At 38.9% G+C, this 26,829-nt stretch overlaps 1 protein-coding gene across 4 annotated transcripts in view; it reads right to left on the reverse strand.

Annotated features, from left to right (window-relative positions):
- The window catches only part of LOC111854619 (volume-regulated anion channel subunit LRRC8C-like), a 30,115-nt gene extending 3,542 nt beyond the window's left edge, over positions 1-26,573 (reverse strand). Inside the window, exons 1-2 of one of the 4 annotated variants that reach the window (XM_023832759.2) lie at positions 26,559-26,573; positions 1,621-1,745 (exon numbers count right to left, since the gene is read on the reverse strand). Coding sequence is in view for 1 of the 4 variants with exons in the window: in XM_023832755.2 (XP_023688523.1) it covers positions 1,460-1,472 (13 nt within the window). In the remaining 3 variants the exon portion in view is untranslated. The other 3 variants (XM_023832760.2, XM_072711739.1, XM_023832755.2) reach the window with 3 other exon arrangements.
- Between the last annotated feature and the right edge of the window lie 256 nt (positions 26,574-26,829).

The following is a 26,829-nucleotide window of genomic DNA, read 5'->3' on the forward strand; positions in this document are numbered from 1 at the left end:
TGCTTTTTGTCACATACATATGACAGACTTTTATTATTTTTATTTAGCTATTTTTGCTGTTACCATACTTTAATACTTTCCAAGAGCAACCAGCTTAAGCAACAGAAATCTTCTGTACTCCTAAGTCACAATTTGTGCTATGGAGAACCAGAGCAATATGGAAAACACAGCAGCCTTTCAGGCTGTCAGGCTCAGTGGAAAAAATTCACTGCTTGCTCCTGTGAGGAACAAGACAAACAGAGCAAAGCCAGAGGATGTTTATGCATAGCCTACTGATAAATGTATACATTTACAGCTTCTCATACACAGAGGGCCACTACATCCAGCACTGGTTTGCAGTTAGTGTTTGTTTTGGGGTAATTTAGATTACAGTATATGCAACTCGCAATGTGAAGTTTAAACAGTAAATGAAATTAACAGTGGTTCCTCTCAAATGGAAAGTATCTTCAGTGCTGTTAATGAATTATTATCAAAACAGTAAGATGTGATAAGCAGTGGCGTCACTGGGACTGTTTTTAATATGTTCTTTAGCCCCAAATAGGCTAAATGAACACTAATTAGTTCTCCTTCATTTTCATTGAAATATGTCACTCCCTCCCCCTTAGCCGCCCTTTTCATAAACATCCAATGTCTTGACGCTACTCATGATAATTCATCGTATTTCCGCCCATTTTCTCTAAATAAAAGAGAAACATGTTCTCTCCGTTTTCTACATCTGTATGCGGCCTTTCCTTCCGTTACCCTTTGCCAGTGTCTTCCTGTTAGGAAACGTTGCAAAGCTCAACAACAAGCTGCGACAGATAGGACAATCCTTCCCCAGGGTGACGCTGACGGTCTAAATATAACATTCACGAAATCAAAATACGTAACATCTGTTTTTTCCAGAGAATTTTGTCATGTAACTTTATTTTATAGTTTGTTCTGAAATTATAAAAATAATTTACCCCTACGTTGAACTGTATTTTATGCACCTATTAATGTCATGAACCTCATGGGACTCCAATAGTTCTTAGTTCTTAACTATAGCTTTGTCCTCCCAGTTATTTTATTTCTGTTGTATCTATCTTCATATAATTCAATTCATTAGCATTACATTCAGTTTCTTTATTTAACTTTTGTCCAAACCGACGTATACAAGTGAGGCAAATATAGTAGCCTACATTTAGTATTACTGAGTTAAATATTAAACATATTAAATGGCTAATTAAATTTAAATGTTGGTCAGAATCTGCATGTATTAAATCAAGTTATTTGATTACATTACGCATATTGCAATATTTATTTTGTCTTGCTTTACATCGGTTATGTGAAGAGTACATTTTTACTCACACCGGATCATGGGAAAATGAAATGTGTAAATAATATATATATATATCGCGCACTGGAATACTTGATGAATGATAAGTACAGTAGTGAAAAATAAATACACTGCAAGGCGAACGAAAATGAGAGGACTTACCCATGCGTAACATTTCACTGCGCACGTAGTTTGTTTTATCATAAATACTGACGAATTCTCGATTTTCTTAAGTTTGATTTAAATGCTACACTGAAAGCAACTACTTTCTAAAGATCAGAAAAACAACTAAAACAGAACAAAAGTTTGTAGGTTTCTCTTACCCTGTTGTCAACGGAGGTTTCCGTTTTGTTTTCACACAGGGAGATCGTCCTGTGGAAAGCAGGATCCATGTCCCTCTGACCTGTCCTGTCCCGCCGATTTCCGCTATCCGGTATAACTTACGAGGCTGGAGGATTACAAGGATTGTACTTACTGGCAACACCAGGGCGGGGGCCTCATATTTCACTTTGATAAACTATGTCCCTGTTATCTGAAATTTAATTTTAGAAATGAACAGAAATGCTGGTGTTCGGGTAGAGATTCATCATTCATACTGTACATACATAATTTAGGTGTGTTTTTTCCCGGCAGATTTGATGAGGCATTTTACGTTACTGACTGCCGGTGTTCTGATAAAACGTCCTGCTTTATCAAAACATATCCTACCGTAGTGCTAATCGATAGCCCTAACCCTAACTCTTACCCAAACCGTAACCCTAACCACCCCCCCATCCCAAAAAAACCCCTAAAACCCTTACCTTAACCCTAACCCTAATCCCAAAACGGTGGAACTGCACATGCGCAGAAAGGTTCGATAGCACGTCTCGATAGGTAGGATGTTTTGTCAGAACATCTGCTCATATCTCTGAGGTTTGGGGTTTTAGTCTGCGTGTGTGGAGTTTGCATGCTCTCCATGTGTCAGGGGAGTTGCCTCTTTCAATCCAAGTACATGCAGTGAGAATAACATCTCCAAATGAAGTGAAAGTGATTAATTGGCATTGTTAACACACCACAGCACACACTGCAAAACAACAAAATGTGTCTGTCGCATTTAACCCATAGGTGAAATAGCAGTGGACAGCTACTATTTAGTAGTGTTGTAGTCAAGACCGCCTAAACCGAGACCAAGACATTGCCGAGACCGGAGGGTATCAAGACCAAGACACTGCCGAGACTTGAGGGTACCAAGACCAAGTCCAAGACCAAGACACACTAAGGCGAGACCAAGACCAAGACTGGTCGAGACCAAGACCGAAAACAGACTAGGGCTAGAATCGACATCACATTACCCAGATCAACTGTAGAGAAAAAAGGTATTGTTGTAAAGTGTCATTACTCGTTAAATCAAATTCATGTTATCTTTTCAATTATATTGTCCATATGTCCATATGTCTCTCATTTAAAATCTCCCAGATTTGTCATAGTTACGAGACCTGATGGAAAATAATATTCTCAGCAATCCTCTCCTATAACCATTTTATCAGACCTCGTCAAGGGAAAGAGATGGGATGTACCAGAAAGATGTTCATATTAAGTGTCTTATACCAGGGACAGAGGCCTCGGGTAAGCTATGAATACGGCTATGTAATGATCCTTTGCTTTGAATTGAAGAGAATGGAGAGAATGAGCCTCCAGATTGACTTGCACCTCCAAGACCGTGCTTTGTAATCAATGTAAAATACCTAATTTATTTGGATTATAACTATGCTATAGACTTCGCGGACATTTTCGGACATTTCTTTGCCGATGTATGATACGATGTGTATGATGTGTGTGGACTGTGAAGCACTGGCCGTGTCCGTGAAGAAAATGTATAAAATGAAACATTTTTGAAATGGATGCATCTGACTGGTTGCATTTGAATTGAGGCGCGTAATAAATAATGATACTGTTCTGTGAGGATGTGCAGTTTTCTCTTTTTTTCCCCATCCCATCGAGACCGCTATGTCCGAGACCAAGACAAGACCGAGACCAAATAGAGTCGAGACCAAGACAAGACCGAGACCAAATAGAGTCGAGACCAAGGCAAGACTGAGACCACAAAAAATTGGTCTTGAGACTGGTCTCGAGACCAAGACCGGTCTCGAGAACTACAACACTACTATTTAGTGCATGCATGGGTGCTTCAGTAGCACCCTGCTTGTCAGGGATTCGAACCAATAACCTTTACGATCACAGGCACACTTCCCTAACCATTAGGCCACCATTGCCCCTACAATGTATGTAGAATGTATCTATATCCCTGTAATGTATGTATCACGCCTTGTCATTGTGCAAGTTACATATACAACATGTTTCAATCTCCTACCCCATCTTGCTCTCCTGTGGGACACACGCACATAAACAGATCAGAGGAATGCTTGGCACTAGAGGGCGGGTCATCCATTTACCCGGCAGCCATGAACACATGGACTTTGCTCAAGGGTCAAACAGTGGCATGATGACTCTGCCAGTGGCGGGATTTAAACCAACAACCGTCTAGACACCTGCATGGACACTGAACCCACAGAACCACACACCACCTTATGTAAGAGTGTATGTTACTGTGAGTATGTGCCCAGTGGTGAGCTGGCATCCCATTCAGAGTGTACCCCAGCTCTGTGCTGCTTAGGATAGGTTCTGGGCACCCAGATCAAGATAAGCAATAACAAGATGGATGGATGGATGTTGCTGATGAGCTTACTAGGTTTCTTTTTTCTTTAATTCTTAAAATATTTCCCTGAACCTTCTAATAAATAAAAGCTTGAAAAATGTTAATACTTCTACATATTAATATTAAATATCTTTTTTAAATTATGAAAAGAGTGTCCTTTGTGAAGGGTCATGGGATTTAATCCCATAACCTTCCAAACACAGGCACACATCCCCAATTCCTAATCCAAAAACACACCACAGACTCATTTAAATGCAAATAATTTACTTTAAATTTAACTCATGTTTAAACCATCCATCCACCTAACCAATCTTGCAATGCTATAATCTAGACACTAGAGGGCAATCTAACCACAATTTTGGTATTCTCTGAAAATGAGCAGCAGTGACAGAATTTCGTTTACTAATAAAATAAAGCATTAAAATGAATTTAATGTCAAAGTAATGCAAAGCTGATTGTAGACCATTGTGGAATGCTACTACCTAACAATAAAACCCAGATACTGGACTGATGAAAAGAATTATGGTAAGTGTCCCTTTTTCTCTATAGAAAAGAATTCTACTTGACATCTGGCAAAATTATTAATCTGCATTCAATCAAAAAACCATGAATAAGTTTTCCACAGGAATGATAATTTTTGAACGATTAGTTAAATACAGTTAGCAGTATTTTTTTTAAATCAATATTAATTAGGTAAATATTTCACCCTTCAGTTTGCAAAGATTGAACAGTGAAATTTGGATTTGATCATTATTTCCAAGCTTTAATTGAAAGCTGGAGTCCATCTATTCATCCATCTTCCTGCTGCTCATCGTACACAGAATGGCAGAGGGGACCTGAACCTTTTCCCAGCAACACAGAGCACAGGGCAGTGGGACACTGCAGACAATTACACTGATTAGCTTAGCTGTTGACATGGTCAGCCCATGAAAACGCCACACAAATAGACTGGGGCAGTGCTGTTGTTCCTGGGGTCCCACTCAAAAAGTCACTTCATACCCCCCGCCCCTTGAGATCTAAAAAAATAAACTAAATAAAGAGCTAGCAAGTAGAGTCAGAAGATCATAGCTAGCTGGTGTCCCGTCCTGCCGGTCATGTCCATCTGACCCTCCTGTCTCCCCCCTAGCATGGCCCTAGCAAGCCACATCTGTTACTCATTTGTCTTATCTCTCATTCCTTCCCCCTTTGATAATCAACAAACAACAAAGAAATGTATTTTTGTATAGCACAACATTACATCGTCTCAAAGTGCTTCCCCACCCAAAGCCCCCAGTGAGTAAGCCATAGGCGACAGTGGCAAGGAAAAACTCCCCAGAAGGAAGAAACCTTAGGAGGGACCAGACTCAAAGGGGGAGCCCATGCTCCAGGGGCCGGCAGGGAGAGTCAAATTGGAGAGATGGCTAAGTGCCGAGTCATACTGTCCAAATCAAAAAATTTGAGACACAACCAGGGAGCAGGGGGGAGATGACAAGCCGATGCCGACGGTCCTTCCAATCGCCAGGCAACCAGAAGTAAGGCAGCGGGTTGTGCTGGACATCTTGATAGAGTGAGGTCTCCAGGCAGCACCCCCCCAGGAGGAGTAGGGGAAATAAAATGTGCAATTAGTCAAAGTAGGGGAGACTATAGGCAGTGCTAACAGTTAGGTGAGTGCAATATGAAGTGCAATGTGCAAGCTCTGGCAGATATGGCGATGGCAGCATAAGTAGAAGGGAATTGGGAGTGATTCCCAGCTGCCTCTTGTTACTCCTTCGTTTGTTCAATATATACCTACTTCCCAATCCGGTGTTTCCCGGTCCCATCATTAATGTTGCCCCTCCTCTCAGTTTATGGCCTTCCTCATTGTAGTCCTATTGTTTTGACCGCTCATGGTCTAGTTTATTTTCAGTCTCTCTTTAGTTTTAAGTCAATAAAACCACTTTTGTTTCATCAAAATGCCTTCTCTCAAGTCTTTTATCTTGAAAGCCGTGACAGTTAGCTAGTAGAACATGTTCCTTTGACATCTTCTAAATATCCATGATTTCAATGGTTGGTAAGTACCACCAGAGCTACTCACCCAGCCAGCACAACATCTCCAGTCTAGAGACTGAAAGAATATCATTTGACATATCCCTTCTGGAGCTGAAAGTCTCAGATGTTTCCTAAATGATTGCTGTTGTAATTGAATTTGTGGTGTAATGTTGGCCTTATCTTCCTATGCTTTGGCAGTGTGGGAGATCTTTTTGCACTTCTCAATTGCAGAGCTGACAGAACCTAGCAAGAAAACCCAGGGGTGCTTCAAGAACACACACCTCACGTAGATGTGCCCTCTAGCATGTTTTGTCTCAGTACTGGTTTAGCTCCAGCACACAGCTTTCTTTCTTTCTACCATAAAAGTAGCCATGTGCTTTTGAAGAAAAGAAAAGGGCTGACAGAAAATATTTGCACTTGATTTTGTGAACCCTATAGTCTTTTAATTCAGTTTGATGGTAGGTTTCATTTTATAGAAGGATGAACACACAGTACATTGGACTTTCCAAAAATGTGATTGAGAGCAAAGAGCAATACTTTGATATAGATTAGCAAGACAAGTCTAAGTATTAGATTAAATTAACGACACTGTTATTGACATGTTCATTATAATCTTCCAATATACAGTATTAGATGGTACTAAGGATACTGCATCTGTGATGGTTATTTCATGCTCTCTTATTTTACATGCTATTATAATGTGTGACTCAGCAGGTTAGGTCTTTGTGCCTTTGTGTCTACTCTCATTTTGTCAGAATAGTCACCTGTCTTTCGGGCCTTTGAGCAAGGCCCATGTAACAACACATTATGTAATAATGCTGCATTATGTAATAACTCGACAGAATATACCAAATTGACAATGCATTATGTAATAAAATTGCATTATATGATGAAAATTTGTTACATTTTGTCGAGTTATTACATAATACGGTGTTATTACATAATGCATTGTAACAGCCCTTAACCCCCCAAAATGCTCCAAGGGTGCTAGATAATTATTCCGATTACACAGGGAATTTTTTTTTCATTTGATATTAAAGAAGCCCCAGCTTCGGCAACTCTTTTGCCAGATGTATTTGAAACATGTTTTTAAAGAAAAAATCTGATATTGAAGTTGGTTGAGGTTTTGAGTATGGTGGTGTAACCTCTGGGTCTGGTCTCTTTGTTACAATTAGGAAGTCTTCCGTAAACAACCTGTTTCTTCTGGAAAGCAATTGGATCCACTGGACAAGAGGATTGGGGTTGTAATGGGAGATTTTATTAGCCGCCTTCTCTTAAACCACAAATTGTTTTATCCAGTATCTTAGAGGAGTAGACAGCCTAAGCCCTGAGTTCATCGCATCAATGCTCAGTGTAACAATGTTATCCCTGTGCTTCACACTTTTTGTATTTTAACGATTTGTCTTATAACTGATCAATCTATTAGTAACCCCACTGTTTCAAGTATAATCAGTAATAATATTCTGACTGACATTTTATTTATTTAGCTGACACTTTTATCCAAAGTGATGTATAGTACGAGTCAAGTCTGGAGACACCTGCTGAAAAGCAGTTGTTTTTCAACAATACAACAACCCTACGCACACCTCTGGGTTATGGATTAAGTACTATTTTGTGAACAAGGAAATAGATAGAGTGCTGTGACAGATGACCTGGCCCCCACATTCCCCTGACCTAAACCCTATAGAGCTGGTTTAGGATAAGTTGGATTGAAGATGCTGTCATTGAATTCAAAGGGGCCTATTTTGAAGAGTCTAAAATATGAGAAAATTTTGAGTTGTTGAACATTTCTGTGTTATTTCATTGCTTTGGGGCCTTTTACTATAAAGTGAATAAAATAGGCGAAATAGAGACAAAGGCATTAAAAGTATGTGTGTCCTGACTTTTGACTGAAACTGTACAGTGTTTTTTAGAAAGTAAGGTGAGACAATCTCTGGAGCAACTGGGGTGCTGCTCAAAGCCGTACAGTGACATCACTCTGCCAACCATAAGATTTGAACTGGCACCTTGCTGATTATATGGACAGTGCCCTTGTCATAACCTCGTGTGTGCCACACCCCCTGATCAACCACGTGTGCTCCCCTGATTGTGCCCAGCTGTTTTCCATCAGTCTGATATGTTCTGTGTATTTAGGTCGCGTCTGAGTCCGTTTCCCCCAGATCCGTCATTGATGTTAGTTTGTCGCTGTTCCATGTTTCCTGGTTCCCCGAAATAAACCCTGTTTTCTCGATACTCTGTCCGCCTGCTCCTGCTTACCCGGATGCGATCATAACAGTCCCCATCAACTGAGCCACATGCCCCCCCAAAAAATGAAGAAACATGACCAACATGCAAACATGAAACAAATAAGCCTACTCAGATAATAACAAAGAAGTGGGTATGGAACATAGATGGATGGATGAATGATTTTCTTACACTTAAATAATGAGTAGCAGTACAGATATTTGTATTTAATAGTGTTATCTGTGAATTTGACTAGGGCAAAACAGGACAAGAAATTAATTATCCAAATTCAATTATGACAGAAAATCAGCCCTTAAAAACAATTCTTATTTGTCAGGGGTGAGAATAATTTAAACAGGTTAAACAATTCTTACTAATTTTATAGGAAGTGCTAATAAATACAACAAGTGCTAACTGATGAACAACTCCCACTGGAACACTGCTAAATGCTCGTGGTGGTTGGTTGCTCGAGCAATTTGCAGTAGATTGATCTCTATTAGTCAAGGAGATCTGTGTGGGTTTTTGCAAAGAAGAGAAGACTGCTGGGATTTGACACTCTAGTCAGGATTGGTTTTACAGGAATCTTGTTTTTTTTCATTTACACTAATTGTACATTACAAAAGAAAAACCTAAATACTAAAAAAAACATTTGTGGTGGAAATAATTATTCTTTTTAAAGTAACTGTTTGTCCATTTAGGATATTTAGAATAGTGAACTTTTTGGACAACCAGGAAAAGAAAACAAACATACTAGCAATACACAAACTGGATACACAACGGTGTTACAATAGTTTTGAAGTTTTCATTAGTTTTCATTTTTATTTAGTTTTTTAGTCTCTTCAGTTTAAGTTCACGTACAGCGCAAGTTTTTTTGCTTTTATTTTCTGGAAATTACTTGTTATACTTTTGATTTAGTTTCAGTTTCAGTCTTCAGTGTCAGCTGCTTTTCTTTTGCTAACTGGATGATTAATACTACTTTTGTGTTACTGCTCATTTTTAAATAGTCTAATGTTAACTTGTGTTTTTTTCTGAACAAACATACACTCAGCACCCAGATTTAAACATTTTCTTTAAGGGCCTTTTGCACAGTACTGCACATTAAGTTACAATGCCATGTTGCCAAATTCTTTTACACATTTTCTTCCATGTGTCAGTCAGCTATTGATCACAGGGGCTGCAGATTCTCTCACTTCTCTCCTCATCACTCACTCTGCCCACCACTGTAACACCTCTGTCTCTGGTTCCTTTCACTTTTTTGGGTTTGGCTTCGCTACAGATGTTTAGTTTTTACTGGCTTCCTTGACATCTGTTCCTTTTATCACAAGGACACGACTTTCCCAATTACCTGATCCAGCTTATCTGACATTATTAGGCCACATAAAAACCTAATTTTTTTCCAGGCATCAAAGACTTTCCAAGGGTATTTTTTTAATCGAATCTAATTCTATCTATTTTAGATAGATCGATAGATAGAATTAGTAAAAAAAATATATATCCTTGGAAAGTCTGTGATGCCTTTGATGAAGTGTGAAGTACTGAAGTGTTCCTTGGTCATGTTACTCTTTTAATAAGGAAAACAGCCTTATCTTCCAAATACAAAGATGAATAACGGTTATATGCCATCAATTTGGGTACCTCCAATACACTTGCTATGAAATACAAGGTGCCAGCAGTGAAGGTTGTATAATTAGGGAGTTGAAGTTATGGTTGGAATATAAACAATGATTTTAACTGGGTTAGGTGCTCATTCTTGTTACTTTGAATTCAAGTTGTTAAATTCTTGGAAAGGAACTGGAGAATTTACTATGTCACATTTTATGCTTTGTTTCTTTGTTCCTAATAAGTTCATCATTGTTTAGACTTCTATCCATATCTGGATGGACATATGATGTTTACATTGATCGAGTATATATGAAAAACTGAAACCCTTTAGCTGAAGGATACTGTGTGTAGATTGGATATTCTATAAATATGATGCTTAAACTATAAGATACTGATCAAATAAACACCTTCAAGACTGTGAAGGTGTTTTTTTAAAACTGCAACCTCTTTCTTCTCTGTTTCTCATTAATGAAGGGCTTCTTCCTTGCTTTATGGGACTTTAGTCCTGCTTCTCGGAGCCTGATATGATCCTGTCCTAGCAGTGCACTTCACACCTGCACTTAATGTTTCCTGTTACTTTTGAAGGTCACTTGATGTCATTTTATGATTCATGAGAAACTGTTGTATAAGTTAACAGTCATTTCTGGCATTAGAAAGTTGCTTCCACCCTTTACGTGGCTGGTTTCTGGTCATTCCCAGTGTCTCCTGCTTCACCGTATTCTTCTGTACTGCTGTCTTAGAAATTTTGAACCTGGAAGCAACCTGCTGCTCAGTGTAGCCTTCTGCCAGCAGAACCAGGATTAAACCAGGATTTAAAAATGCAGATTTGTTTAAAAATATAGAGTGGTCTAATTTTTTTTCCACAGCTGTATATTCATAACAGCTAAGACCTCATCAAGGCTGACATTGGATGGGCAGAGATATTGATTCTATTTGCCGTTTTAATTAGCCCTGTCAATCAAGGAACTTTAAATATGCATGGCTGTTTGTCCTGAACTTACTGGCACTTACTGGCCCTTCTATATGATATATTTATATAATCATTTACATTAATATCATGCCCACAACCCTGACCAGGACAATTGATTGGAATATGGATGGATGAATGGATGGATGAATGGATGGATGGATGGAATGCTGTCTACAAAATTATCAAATATTTTGATTCATGGACTGATGTATATCACGCAAATAATTTTTCAAAAGCCTGTAATTTTGCTGCTATTCTTTCCATTAGCATCCAAAAGTAAGATACCTGCACACGTGTCACATGCTTCAGAAAAGTGTTTTTAAAGAAAAATGGACAAATTTGTGTTTTTCTATGTTTCTAACCTGTGTTTAACCTGTGCCAGTTTTCAAATACAGAGAAACCGTATACTTTTTGTTTTCATGTGCTCACAATGGGATTATTCTGTGTTAAATCCTTCCTAGGGAAGAATGCAAACATAAGCAGGGGACACCCTGGGCAGAATCCCAATGCAATGATTATATTCGGATCGCAAATCCATTGGTCCACTACTGTGGTAGCAAAATTCATTAAAGTAAACCCCCAATTGCTCCAGAGACTGCTTAACCCTGCTTTACCAAAAATGGACATTGCTTTGAATAAATGTATCTATGGAATTAATAAATTGTATAACATTTTGTTCATTGTATCCTTTCTAAAACAAAGGGAAGTATACCAGTTCTCAATTATGGCACTTCTGTAACTTTATTTTGTTAGCAACTTCAAGATTTAAAAGAAGCAATGCAAAAGTATAGCAGAAACCCCATTCATTAAGCCTTGTTTCTAATTCTGACCTTTTAACAATTGTTTATGACTCAGAATGACTTCAGTTTTTGTCACAGATTTTAACCAGGGATGTAAACTACTGGAAAAGTATTACAGTACATGATCCATTTAAAATTAAAAGTATCACATGATACAGCATTTATGATAAGAAATCTGCATGATGGTTTTGTTACTGTGTAAATAACTCTGTCTTTTAGATGTTTTCTAGTTATGTTCAGAAACCCTATTACTGTAATTCCCTAGTATTATCACTTGGGAAATGAAAGCCCACAGGATTCAGTTCTGGGGCCAATGTCATCCCTTTTCTACCATGCTATTAATTGGAATTCATAGATAGTCATAAAAAATGCTGCATTCATTTTCATTCATGTACTAGATGATGAACCAATTTATTTTTCAAACACAATGTAACTCAGCCCCAAATGGAAGTTGTCTCAATAAAGCAAAATAATATGTAAAAAATATAATAAAATGTTCTATTGGTTGGCAGTAACACCACCATATTATTGTTGGAATCAGTTGCTGGTCACCTCTTTCCTAGTGTTTGCGTCCTTTATTGTCCCCACCCGTAATGTTTGATTGTAACTGGCCCTGTCCCTTGTCTTACCCTCATTATCTTTGTATACATGTGCCTGCCCTTGTGTACTGATATGTATACAAGATATTTTCTTGGAAAAGTTATGAATGTCTCTAGATATTTGGGGAAAAAAAGTGACAGGTGAAAATTGTAGTGCATTTAGCAAAATGCTAAATGTGGAAAAACTGAGCAGGATACCATACAGCATTTTGCAAACAGCACCCCATACTCAGATAGGCGCAAGTGCATTTGCTATTTAAAAGAAGTGGACGCTGGATGGGAAAATGACAACTGTGTCCCTCTTATGCTATAGCAAAGACACCTGCATCACGCCTGGTGCTGCTGTGCACCGTTGTGTCTGGCAGATATCTTTCCATTAACATTGGGACTTTATTATTAATTTAATTTATTTTTTTGACAGGCTATGATTTTTAATTTAATGGAAACATCAATGAAAAGATTGAAGGGCATATCAGTGCTATCATTAGCTGTTTTTCTTTCTTGCATGGTCGAGGACGATTAACCATGAAAAGAGAGCCAGAGATAGGTCTGACTGAACAAATGAAACCCTCAAGGACTTGAAGACTAACCATGGTTAAAACACTTTCATTTGCATGCAACTTCTTTAACATGAATTAGAATCTCTACAATCAAACGTCAAACTGTCAAACACTGTCTCTATAGTTCTAGATGGAGCCGGCACACAATAGAGCAGTTTGTTCTAAGCTTGATGAGTTAATTAAAAATAGGTGGGTAGGCAATTAAGATCTTAATCAGCTATTTTCGGCCAGTGGAAGGCACTGTGTGCTAGGAAAGGAAAATACACTATCCCTATTGTAATCAAAGAACAAATTTTATGCTCATATGGTAGGGTAATAAAAAAAAATACATCAGATGTCAACATGTTTTATTTTGTACACATCTATTCATTTTCTAACTGCTTATGCTTGTCAGGGTCACAGGAGGTCTGCAGCCTGTTCCAGATAGCATAGGGCACATGCTGAATAGGATGTCAGTCTGTCACAGGGTATCAAGGAACCTTCAAAAATATGTCTGTACTTAATAATTGACAGCAGCACCTGCAGCTCAAGAAACAATCTATGGCCAGGGATGAAATATTTATATTTAATTAAATTTTCTTAATAGATGCAATTTTACAAGCTGTACGATTGAAAACACTAAGATACAAGAAAAATCCTCCATAAATTACCCATTAAAAAGAACACCACAGAGCGAATACTCAAACTTAAAAAAGAATTTAGAAAACTAGCAAAAAGTTGCCAGAGTACCAGAAAGTAGCATCTCAGAGCTCGCTCTAATGCATGCCTCAGACTTAGAATTGGACCCTGCTTCAACCTCCAGCTTTTATCTTCTTTGTGAAGTGACTGTACTGAGAAAGAGGTTCTCCCATTTCTCCCCTTCATGGTTGTGGATCAGAAAAAAAAGACGATGATTGCCTCCTGGTAACACCATTCCTTCCCCTCTCCTGTAACCAAGCTCTGTGCTTAGCAAACATCAAAGCGACCTATCATACCCTGATGGTTTAAATCTTTAAACAGGGAATAACAGCCTGGGTACATCCAGACCCTTCACATCCTACAGTCATGTCACTGTGTGTTCCTGCGACAATTACCAGGGGAGCAGCCAAGTGATGCTGGGAGAGCGTGCTCTGTCTCTCTCTCCCTGGACTTTGAGCTGTCGCTGTGATCAGGAGCTGGGCGAAATTCTGTTTGAAATGAGAATGGGCTCGTTTTCATCTGCTCCTCCTTGGGTAGTCTCAGGTGTCAAAGGCACGCCAAGGGTCATCATTAGAAACACCACCTTCAAACGCACCCGGGAATCTTAGGGCCGTACTCTCTCTCTCTGGTTCATTTATCAACATTAATGATCAAATTTACGCCACGCCGGAGCTCATTACCCTTCACCTGAGCAGTTCTACTTTACTTTATTTCTTTCTTTATTCGTTTTCTTTCTATATCACTTAATATTGGCCAGGGCTGGAAGGAAGACAAATAAATAGCTAGTAAAAAGAACCAATGAACAATTGAGTGATAAAAGGACAATCATCAGAGAAAGAGAGAGAAAGGCTTCTGTGCGATTTGAAAGTCAGAAAGATTCGATGATCAAAGAAAACTCCCAGTAACTCCAAACTGTTCAAAGGCCCTTGTATAAAACAATTCTGCAGAGAATGACAATGGCAACTCATTAAGGGCTAATGCATCAGGTGAGGCTGTGAGATTTGATCCCTGGTAATTCTCATTCATCCTTTTTATATTGATTATGGAGGGGATTGGGGGAAAAGGTGGATTCACATAGTTTCCTCATTGTAAAACAATGCCTCTGTTTATGTACAAAATATCTCCAAGGGTCAAAGGCTTTTCTTTAGGCCTTACAGGTTTAAGCTTATATTTTGGGGTGTGATATCTAACTTACAGTGTATATAATTATGACTTTTCAATAAGGACTTTTGATAAATGACAAATGATCAAATGGGTAAACGTGTCAAGAAAAAAAAATTCTCTTTGTGACTGGAACTAGAAGTAGACAAAGTGAAACTGACATATCTTCTCTTATTCTAATCTTATTCATTTTAATATATGCATGGCACTGTGTATTTATTATACCCAATTACATCATCAGAAAAAATACTCATTATTGACTGCAGTGCAGCAGCATTAGACACGCATTGCATATGACTTCAATGTCCTTAAGGCAGGATTTGCATCTGTTTCAGCACTTTGGGCGATGACCTTCACGGCACTCATCTCTGCTCGAAGGGGTCATGAAAAATTCAGGCAGCATGTTTGCCCGAGACCAGGCTGGTGGCACTGGCTTTGTTAACATGGCTGTTTTGTCTGCCTGAACACTGAAGAGCTCACAGCTTTTTTACGACAAACCACAAAAAAAGCACAAGAGACATCATGCGGAATATGGCTTTTAAGTTCATTTGTTGGGTGACGTTAGACAGGTAATAGAGTCTAACTTGCTTGGTATCATATTGGTCTGTATGGCTTTTGTAAGCATAAAACACTTAGATCATCCCAGTCCTCAGGGACCCCAGACAGGCCACATTTTTGTTCCCTCCCAGCTCCCAACACACCTGCACCAGGTATTTGGTCGTCTTGTTTGTTTTGTTTGTTCCTGATTGTGTGGTTCAGGTGTGCTCTCTGGCTGCCCCTGAGGACTGTGTTGACGAACATTTCTTTAGATATAACGCCAGATTTAATCAATTGAATGGAGCATATAAAAGGAGATACTCTTCTTATGAAAACAATTAAGAGGTTTGATAAAATATATTTTGGTCCATGAGACTGAGGAATCTTTGCATTGCTCCAGGGTGAACAGTGTTTGGATATTACACAAAAGAGGGTTAATGTGCTCAGATAAATACCTGATACATATTTAAAATTAGGCATTAATATTTTATGAGTATCAACCATTTATAAATCATTCATTTTATTTTGATCTTCTTTGTTCTGTTACATGATAACAAAGACCTTTTGAAGTCTCATTTGTCTGAGGGCACAGGAGACAACTAAGTATAAAATTCAGAAGAAAGTCTGCCAGTGGTTTCACTTTCGGTGTATCTTTAGTGGGCATTAAACCGCGCATCACGTGATGCTGAGCCACTTAGATAAGAATGAGCACTGCAGCAGAAAAAGGTGCCATTCTGCCTATAAACTTTTCTTCCTCCTTAATGACTCATTTGCTATCAGTACGACATTAATGAGTCACACCTTTTTGCAGATTTCCATATGTGAAATTCAGGATAATTCACTTTCATTCTCACAGGTACATAATCTGGAGAAAAGACTGTGGTGGAGAAGTTAATAGTGATTTATCCTTTGGGGTCACTGAATCCCTATTATGATCTGTACATACGCCATATCCTTATTATGGTCTGTACATACACTACATCCTCTGCAAGTTACCTACATTACCTAAATCTGCTTAAATTACTTTGTTTTCATTCAAAAAAAAAAAATTATGAATGTTATACTACAAATAAACAATGACATATATAAAATTTATATGAACTTTAATGATTTTTATTATACGATTATAATTATACCAAGTATAAAATTTGAGATAGGATTAGATATGAAAGATATAGTAACTTAACATGAGGCATGAGAATAAGCTAATAATCTGCAACTACTTTCTGGGAAATATTTAATGTGATGTGAACATAGTGTTACAGAGGCTACCTGGTGGATCCAAGGGCAGCAAATGACCTCACAGATCACTGGGGGGTAAGAATCCTGCCGCCACTCTGTGTGTGCAGAGTCTGCAAGTCCCATCCATGTGGAGTCCAATGCAAAGATGTGCAGGCAGCTTTACTGGTATCCATAAATTACCCATAGTGTCTGAGCATGTGTGTGAGTGTGTGCCTGTGATGTACTGGCATCCCATCCCGGGCGTCCTCTGCTTTGTAGCCTGTGCTGACTGACATACGCTCCACCTTCCAGTGACCCTGCCCTGGAAAAGTGAATGCACAATGGATTTTTCAAGAAGAAAGTAATACGATGCCTGATTTGTGCAGGCCTACGCTGACTTCCTGCAAATATTCACAAACACATGCGCAAATAAACGCAAGAAATTTATAAAATTTAAAAAAATTATCATTAGAATGCACCGTTAGGAGAATAATACATTTTATTAGATTACTTTTAATTACATCAATGTTTCTCAGTGACATGCTTGCAGGTACACAGTCAGACACTAGGTGGCACTATGTGACCTAAACACAATGGTGATGCTGCAGAAATGGAGCCAAGTTATAAAAGGAAAATCGAAAGGCGCCTGTCTGACTCGGGACGCTGCATTAGATTTTGAGCCCCATGAAAGCATATCATACTGGGCCCACAACCCACTCAGACGAATCTAATTATGTTCCAGATTTTTTGGAGGCCCTGTCACTCAAGGGTTCTTGGAAATTGCTTTGCATTTTCTGAAGAATACTGACCAATAAAGCAATTGTCTTCATTTCTTGTGAGAATTAACACATCGGTCCAAGGCCAAACCATTGGATTTGAATTGCTCGTGCTTAGTGAATTTTCCGTAATTTTAGATGGCTGGATGCGTAAACACATTATAAAACTCCAAATATCTTGGGCACTTTTAACATTTTTTGCTTAGCAAACACAACAAAGCACATTATATACAATTTTTCTAACGTTATGGGAAACTATTTCTATTTGGTTGTTTTGTTGAGTAAACCGAGCTGTTCATTAAGTCGTCACATATCTCCTGGACCCATCCACTTTCCATTAAATCAATAATGCATCACCAATTAAACAACTACAAATATAACAATCTCACCCAGAACCTGTCTCTCATTGTAGCTCCTGCCGAATCTGCATAAAAGAAGTAAACTCCAGCTTATCTGAACAAATTGTATCATCAGTATCTACTGCTAGCAAATTGGGTTTACCATTTTCTGTTTGGGTTCACAATATCACAATATCAGAAACAATATGGTGACTGTCATATCCTCGAGGTGAAGTTCACAGTTTTGAAACATCAGAAAGAAAAAATGCTTCGTATGAGCATCCTAGAATTTTACAAGAATCTACGCAAAGTATACTTCTCAAAGTGACTATAGGTCTACATTTTAATATTTGCCTCAATAGCGCCTAAAATAAATAAATGCTTTTGCAAATTAAGACATCTTCATGCATTTACAATACTTCATTGAAACCAGAAATTGCTGTTTTTTATGATGAGGATATCACAAAATAATTAAAGTGAATGCTGGACCACATTGCTGTTTAGTTTTAAAAAGTAGTTTTCCTCTGTCAATTATAATAAAATCAGATTTGAAACAGCTCAGTATGGGCATGACAGCTCACTAGTTCAATAGATATTACTTATGATTTTTTAATGTTACAGTCCTATGCTTGAGATCAGATTTCCATTAGGGGCGACATTAAAGGGATTCGGGAGTCGTCCAAATGGCCAAGTAATTAATGTTACCAAGCACACCCAAGACATTAAAATGTTAACAGTGCGGAGCCGTGTGATCCAGAATACCGAGTGAGGGCTTTATTATAGCCGCACAGACAGGGGGTGACATCCAGCCTAATTGAGGACATCAAGGTTCTTGCTGCTGGTTCTTCTCTACAGTTCAGATGTCCTTTTAATTTATTCACCCCCTCCACCCGTCACTGGAATCTGCTCTCATTACCAGTCTGCCGCGCGCCTCGTTTGCATTTCAAGCACAGGAGTACGCGGAAAACCGCTCGCGCTCGCGGTTTAAGGGCTCTTCAGAAGACAGTGCTTATCACGCGCAGAAGCCTCATCGCCGCGCGCCTGACATCTGGGCTTGTCTACTCCCAAAGGCACCGGGGCGTCATTAACGGGATTAATCAGGTCCTAATTTCATAATGATTGCTGTTTTAATGTATGTGAACAAGCACGGTCTCTTGACTCATTACCGCCAATTTACCTGAGATGTTTAAACACATGCACTAACATTTATTTTTGCTAATACATTCTTAAATCATAGATTAAGAAAATAGTTTATTGCCGACTGAGTGAATACCTCATACGTCAGGGCTGCACGTAGTCACATTTGATCTAAGAAATGATGAGCTTAATTATTACTACAGCTAGCAGTTTTTTTCTTTAAATTTTGCATTAACAGCATTTTCATCAAAGCATGATAGATAGATAGATAGATAGATAGTTAGATAGATAGATAGATAAACTTGTGCAACACAGAAAGAACATGAGAACTCCACATATACTGCACATACAATGGTGGAACAGAATTTAAACCCCCACCCCAGCTATACTATATAGTATACTAACTGTATACCACAGTATACAGAATACTGAGACAGTCCCCTACCCTAAAGACTAATCCAAATTCTTAAAGTTAGAGCATTTTTGGCCTTTGATTTTAAGAAGCAATGCAGCATTATAAACATAACTTTACTTGGATTTTTATGTGCGTTTTACTAAGCTGATACCATGCAACTAAACTTATTTAGACTTTTTTGTCTAAAGGGTATATTCGGTATAATCAGCATCATTCACATTAAGGATGAGCCTATAACAGTTTCAATGAATGTCACTTCCTGCACCTTACCTGGGAAATGTTGAATTACAAATGACTAAAAATGCTTTACTTTGTAAGCTTCAGTACATTATGTTACACATGGATTTATTATGTCCCATTGAAATAATTTACCATTGTGATTACCCATTTGCTTTTACTTAGTTAAATCTGAAAATTAAAATAAAACACTGTTAAACAATATTCAATGCATAAAAATCACTATAATGCAGTTACTGATGGGCTATCTAAAACTATTGCAATGGTACTAGCAAGCATGTATTTACAATAATTTAATTTGTTTATATAAAATAATTAAATAAAAAGAACTATATTGAATATTCTGCTGCTGAAGTTTCAGTAATTGTGTTACATATATGCTTTATATGCTTAGCAGGTATAATTGTATTTGTAATTGACGTTTACATAATATGGCTATTTATTACACAAATGTAACGGTCAAAGTGTTTTGGCATTGCTTTGGTTTGTCTTTGTGGAGATGCTTTTTTCCTCTATTTGTGCAATTCCCTCTGAACATGCTGCATGTTAAACTGACTCGAAAATGAGATTTTCTGCAGTCATGATATAATAACAGGGATGCAGAGACTTTGCATTAATCCTTATTAATGGGGAATCCTCACAAGAGAATTTCATGTGACCGGGTCAAATGGGAGCAAGTGGAAATAAGTGCTGTGCATGATCAGGCAAGAAGTTAATTAGAAGTGAGAAAAATACAGCTTCCATGTACTGCAAAAGAGCTGGAAATAAATTGAAGTGTTATATTTAAAAATGGGAAAATGAGAATAAGAGAATTATTGCTTATTCATATACCATCAAGTAATTGTGTGTTTACTTATTCTTTGACAAAGAAACAAAATTACCAGACTTAAGTTAAAATACATTTAAGATTATTGTAAACACATTTAAGAGGTTAAATTTTATTTTCATGGTGTATTAATTTTATGAAAGTTCATATTACTCTGTGGTAGCTTTACACAATGTTCTGTATATCCTTTGGTATACAAGAGAATGACATATAACATGACATGGCACATGATTAATATACACTATATTGGCAAAAGTATTGGGACACCCCTGCAAATCACTGAATTCAGGTGTTACAACCACTTCCATAGCAGTAGGTGCATAAAATCAAGCACCTAGGCATGCAGACTGCTTCTACAAATATTTGCAAAGGAATGGGTTGCTCTCAGGAGCTCAGTGAATTGAAGTGTGGTACTGTGATAGGATGCTACCTGTGCATTCATGAAATTTCCTCGCTACTAAATATTCCATGGTCAACTGTTAGTGGTATTAAAACAAAGTGGAAGCAATTGGGAACAGCAGCAACTCAGTCATGAAGTGGTAGCCTTACATCCAAGCCTTAGATCACCAAGTGCAATGGAAAGCGTTGGATGCAGTGGTGTAAAGCACACTGTCACTGGACTCTAGAACAGAGACGTGTTTTTTGGAGTTAGGAATCATGGTTCTCTGTCTGGCAACCCGACGAACAAGCCTGGGTTGAGAACGGTACTTGCCTGACTGCATTGTGCCAAGTGTAAAGTTTGGTGGAGGGGGGATTATGGTGTGGGGTTGTTTTTCAGGGGTTGGGCTTGGCCCCTTAGTTGCAATGAAAGGAACTCTTAATGCTGCAGCTTTCAAAGCCGTTTTGGACAATTTCATGCTTCCAATTCTGTGGGAATAGTTTGGGGATGGTCCCTTCCTTTTCCAACATGACTGTGCACCAGCACACAAAACAAGGTGCATAGGGACATGGATGAGCGAGTCTGGTGTGGAGGAACTTGACTAGCCTGCACTGAGCCCTGACCTCAACCTGATAGAACGCCTTTGTGCATTCAGGAGGCATCGTCCATAGATGCCCAAACCACCTCAACTGGCTCCTTTTGATGCAGAGGAGCAGCATCTCTACTTTGAGGCCCTCCAGGATGTTCAAGCCCCACACCCTCTCTCTCAGGCTGAGCCCAGGCACCCTGTGAAGGAAACTCATTTCTGCCGCTTGACCACATGACCACAGGTGAGGGCAGGACCATAGATCTACTGGTAAATCAAAAGCTTCATCTTCCGGCTCAGCTCCCCCTTTACCATGACAGAACAGTACAGCATCTTCATTACAGCTGACGCTGCACCGATCTGCCTGTCAGTCTCCCGCTCCCTTCTTCTCTCACTCATGAACAAGAGATACTTAAACTCCTCTGCTTGAATCAGTAACTCATCTGCCACCTAGGTGAGTGGCCTAACTATGCATGATTCACATAAACTCCTATACTCTTATGATGATAGATAATAAGGACCTTATCAGGATTGGGGGGACCAGGGCCTCACCCTGGAAGCCGGTCTGGGAGGGACCTCGCAGGAGAGCACATGGTGGCCAGACTTCTACCCATGGGGCCTGGCCAGGCATAGTCCAAAAGGGTAACAAGGGTCCACCCTCCTGTGGGGAGGGCGTGGGAGTTGGGTGCAGTGTAGATCGGGTGGCCTTGGCAGACCGATCGTCAGCTACCTAATCTGGCTCTAGGATTTTTACCCAAAACAAAATATAAAAAATTTTATAAGCTTACATATAATTATATCAAGATGCATACCGAAGATCATAAATCAAGTACACAAAATATGGTGAATACTACATTTAATTCTAATGCTTAATTAGCTGCTGTTGTGTGGATGTCACTGTGTAACTTCCAGTTACTGTCAAATAACAATGAAACATGAATGAAGGGGGTGGAGTATCTCTCAAAAGGTTATGGCGCTAGGCCAGTGTCCGGAATGAGGTCGATTCAGCTCCTTGGGCTAACAGATAATCATACCTCCATTGGGCTCACAGGCTGTTAGAGGGCTGTGTCAACCAGCATCCTGAGCCCAAGCCTCCCTTCCTTTTGGATAAAAATTTGTGATAACCACTTATCAATGAACCTCATAGGATTCTATCTTTCTTATTTATCCTGCCTCCTAGACTATTTAATCGTGGAACTAGAGTATAAAAAAATGCAACAAACAGCTGTATTTTGTAAATAAATATGTCTGAGCTCTGACCCTACATCCTGTCACAGTAATGATTCCAATCACTCTGAAAAAATATTAAAACGAATAACTAAACCATACTTCACCAAATTTCTCTGAAACAGTCATAAAATCTTTTTTAGAAAATGTATGTGCTTGGTGCCAGCAAATGCAAGCTGCCAGTGTGAGAAACTTAAATAACAGTGGAAACTGTTTATGGTCATGATTTATTTATCATCATCTCTAAGTAAGGGTTTCAGAGGTATTACATGACAGAAACAGAAAAAAAAATCAAAGCAAATGTCAGGCAAAAATCAAGTCCATGTTGACTCAGTACTAGGTTAATAAAATGAAGGTTTATGGAACTGAGAACAGCTAATGAGTTTCACTGAAAATTTTTCTGAAGCTTTCTCCAGACAGGGCTACATAAATCAATAAGGATATAAGCTTGCATTAATCATGAAAACTTTACATTTACAGCTGCCCCCCCTCCAGAATTGCAAATTTGACATTTGTCGTTTCGGTTATTTGTGAGTTGGCCATGACAATAAAATGGGAATTTTTCTGGAGCTTGACAAAGGAGCTATAAGTTAGGGTTGGGGCCATTCCGGAATTAATTTGTCAATTTCAGTGCAAATCAGGAAATGGAACTGGAGTTGGGATTGGAAAAAAACTATGGGGAACAGAATTGGAATTGAATTAAATTCCAACTCCAGTTTCAATTCCTGACTTGGATTGGAATTGACAAATTCATTCCGGAATGGCCCCAAACCTGCCATAAGCCTCTCTCTCATATTTATATATATATATATATATATATATATATATATATATATATATATATATATATATATATATATACACTCACCTAAAGGATTATTAGGAACACCATACTAATACGGTGTTTGATCCCCTTTCGCCTTCAGAACTGCCTTAATTCTACGTGGCATTGATTCAACAAGGTGCTGAAAGCATTCTTTAGAAATGTTGGCCCATATTGATAGGATAGCATCTTGCAGTTGATGGAGATTTGTGGGATGCACATCCAGGGTACGAAGCTCCCGTTCCACCACATCCCAAAGATGCTCTATTGGGTTGAGATCTGGTGACTGTGGGGGCCATTGTAGTACAATGAACTCATTGTCATGGTCATGAAACCAATTTGAAATGATTCGAGCTTTGTGACATGGTGCATTATCCTGCTGGAAGTAGCCATCAGAGGATGGGTACATGGTGGTCATAAAGGGATGGACATGGTCAGAAACAATGCTCAGGTAGGCCGTGGCATTTAAACGATGCCCAATTGGCACTAAGGGGCCTAAAGTGTGCCAAGAAAACATCCCCCACACCATTACACCACCACCACCAGCCTGCACAGTGGTAACAAGGCATGATGGATCCATGTTCTCATTCTGTTTACACCAAATTCTGACTCTACCATTTGAATGTCTCAACAGAAATCGAGACTCATCAGACCAGGCAACATTTTTCCAGTCTTCAACTGTCCAATTTTGGTGAGCTCGTGCAAATTGTAGCCTCTTTTTCCTATTTGTAGTGGAGATGAGTGGTACCCGGTGGAGTCTTCTGCTGTTGTAGCCCATCCGCTTCAATGTTGTGCGTGTTGTGGCTTCACAAATGCTTTGCTGCATACCTCGGTTGTAACGAGTGGTTATTTCAGTCAAAGTTGCTCTTCTATCAGCTTGAATCAGTCGGCCCATTCTCCTCTGACCTCTAGCATCAACAAGGCATTTTCGCCCACAGGACAGCCGTATACTGGATGTTTTTCCCTTTGCACACCATTCTTTGTAAACCCTAGAATTGGTTGTGCGTGAAAATCCCAGTAACTGAGCAGATTGTGAAATACTCAGACCGGCCCGTCTGGCACCAACAACCATGCCACGCTCAAAATTGCTTAAATCACCTTTCTTTCCCATTCTGACATTCAGTTTGGAGTTCAGGAGATTGTCTTGACCAGGACCACACCCCTAAATGCATTGAAGCAACTGCCATGTGATTGGTTGATTAGATAATTGCATTAATGAGAAATTGAACAGGTGTTCCTAATAATCCTTGTACACTGTGTGTGTTTTCAGCTGAGAAAAGCTTTTATGTCTACTGCATTAAAACAGTATATTGGTCACAACACTTCTGGGATGTTAGTAAACCTGCAGCTCTGCTGTGGATGACGAATTCACTCAAACTGCCATTCTGCAGCATTAAAGTCTTTAATATTAATATTTATCTTTTCTTATTTCGACTATGAGAATTGAGCTGGAATGATTTTACACAAAAATAAAATTATAAATTAATTATATGCAATATATATACAAATAGGTAAACTGGTAAATTTACAAATGACTAGAGGAATTTTATTTTTATTATTATTAATAATAATAATATGTTATGCTAAGTCTCTTCTACTGACCATTTCTTCTGTCAATTTTTAGTTCTCGTTACTATAACTACAGAGGCCCGCCATTGACCTTTCGAGCAAACTACACTCAAAGGTAGGCTTTTTCTATGGATAACAGAAGTAAAGCATGACCATAAATATTTGACTGCTTTGTCAGCTGTGTACCTGAAGAGGAGTGTTTGAAGCTTGATAAGACATGGAAGTAGTTCTGCTGAAAGGATCCCTGACAGAGTCAGTGGAATGTTCACAGTCTTACTGCTGTTATTAAGATTTTTTTCTGAAGAAAAACAAAACTACATTTGCTCATGCTGTGAAGTTACATCACAGTGTTTGCTGTATTTTTTCTTTTGCCACCAATAATCACATTTCTTCTCTGAGAATTACAGGGTAAGTGTGCCTTCTGGAAATACAGCACTTTGGAAAAAATCTCAATATTGGATTCAGAAATATACCTCGATTAAAGCTAATAAATTAATTATCAGTTTAGTTTATGAATGAATGTATGAAAATTGATTCATCTATACCAAGGGTGACCAATCTTATCCCCAAAAGGGCTGGTGTGCATGAAGGTTTTTGGCAGAGGTAGAAATTTCAGCTCCAGAAAGTAAAAATCCAGACCAGGATTATGCTCAACCAACCAGTTGAGCATATAGAGTTACAGTAATATAGTACTCAAGAGGTTGGTTGAAACAAAATACTGGTCTGGATTTTTACTTACTGGACCACCTCCGGTTTTTGGGATAACCTTTAGGTCAGCTGTTCAAACCCAGGTGTGAGGACGCTTCAGCCAATCAATCCTCTAATTACTAATCTAATTACAGAGTTGCAGTGAGTGATATGCGGGTATATCAGCCCTTTCTGGATTAGACTGGCCACAAATAATAATGCGAAACTTTGGGTAGAAAAAATATTTCGCCAACAGTTTTTGGAGATTGCTGGCAAAATCTCCAGATTGGAGGCAAATCGGAGTTCGATTGCTATGTGTGAACTTATAAAAGATGTGATCCGACAGAGTCACTGATGTGTCACATCGGCATGATACTGTTTCCTCAAAGTTGTATATGAGGGTTAAAAGGTTGTAGCTAATTGATACTATATAGAATTGTGATTTCCTGGTGTCATTCTCATGTATGATTTCATGAAAAAACACAGTTTGGAGACCAGATGAACTCGTCTGCAATTCCTCCTGGTGAAAGATCTTGTAGTGTGTGACCCCTGTTGTTGATCAGTTACTTTTAACAAAGAAGGCATATATTTCTTTTAGCAAAGGTATTTCTAACTCCACTCAACTTGGGTTCCTTTAAATCAGAGCTAGATAAGATTTTAACAACTCTGAGCTATTAGTTGAGTTCTCCCCAAACGATCTTGATGGGCTGAATGGCCTCTCATTTGTAAATTTCTTATGTTCTCATGTTTCCTGATTAGCTCTCTTTGTTCAATGTCTCTTTCCCTGATTGGTTATTCTTCACGGGAATGAAGAATGTTTCTCCTAAGTTTTCACATGGAGGATGGGACATACCTGGCAAGTGTTCTTTTGCTTACTTGTATGCATCTAAGTCGTGTTTTGTGTACATTCTATGCTATTTACAAGCAAAGAAAACTAAGAACTTACTAATCGCTGCTTATTGCAGATGGAGTAAGACAAGAGTGCAGTGAAACTGAGGGAAAAAGAGTGAGATGTGAAGTGACTAAATTTCTGTATCTACAGTATGATGCATTTTACTGATAACTGTGTTGTTGCTTTGATTTTGATAACCTACATGTTCCTTTTATGTAAGACTTTGTGTTTGCAACTGTCACGCCCCGCTCCGTCCGCTTCCGATGTGTGCCACGCCCACCTCATTACCTCCTGTTTTCGCCCTGATTGTTCTCACCTGTGGCTCGTTCTCCGTGGCATGTCTTGTGTATTTAGTCTTTGTCTGAGTCTGTCTTCGGCAGACTCACCATTGAATGTTGCTCGTCGTACGTCCCCTGTCCTGTTCTGCCAATAAACCCCCATTGGTACCCGACTTCCTGGCTCCGATCGCCTGTTTTCCTGCTCCGTTGCCCGCGATCGTAACAGAATGGTGAGTCTCTACAACACGCTCAGCGCTACCGGGGAGGTTCTCCCCATGGAGGAAGAGGTGATCTCCTGGACGAACCAGC

This window comes from Paramormyrops kingsleyae, chromosome 1 (genome assembly GCF_048594095.1).
Source record: "Paramormyrops kingsleyae isolate MSU_618 chromosome 1, PKINGS_0.4, whole genome shotgun sequence".
NCBI classification, from domain to species: domain Eukaryota; kingdom Metazoa; phylum Chordata; class Actinopteri; order Osteoglossiformes; family Mormyridae; genus Paramormyrops; species Paramormyrops kingsleyae.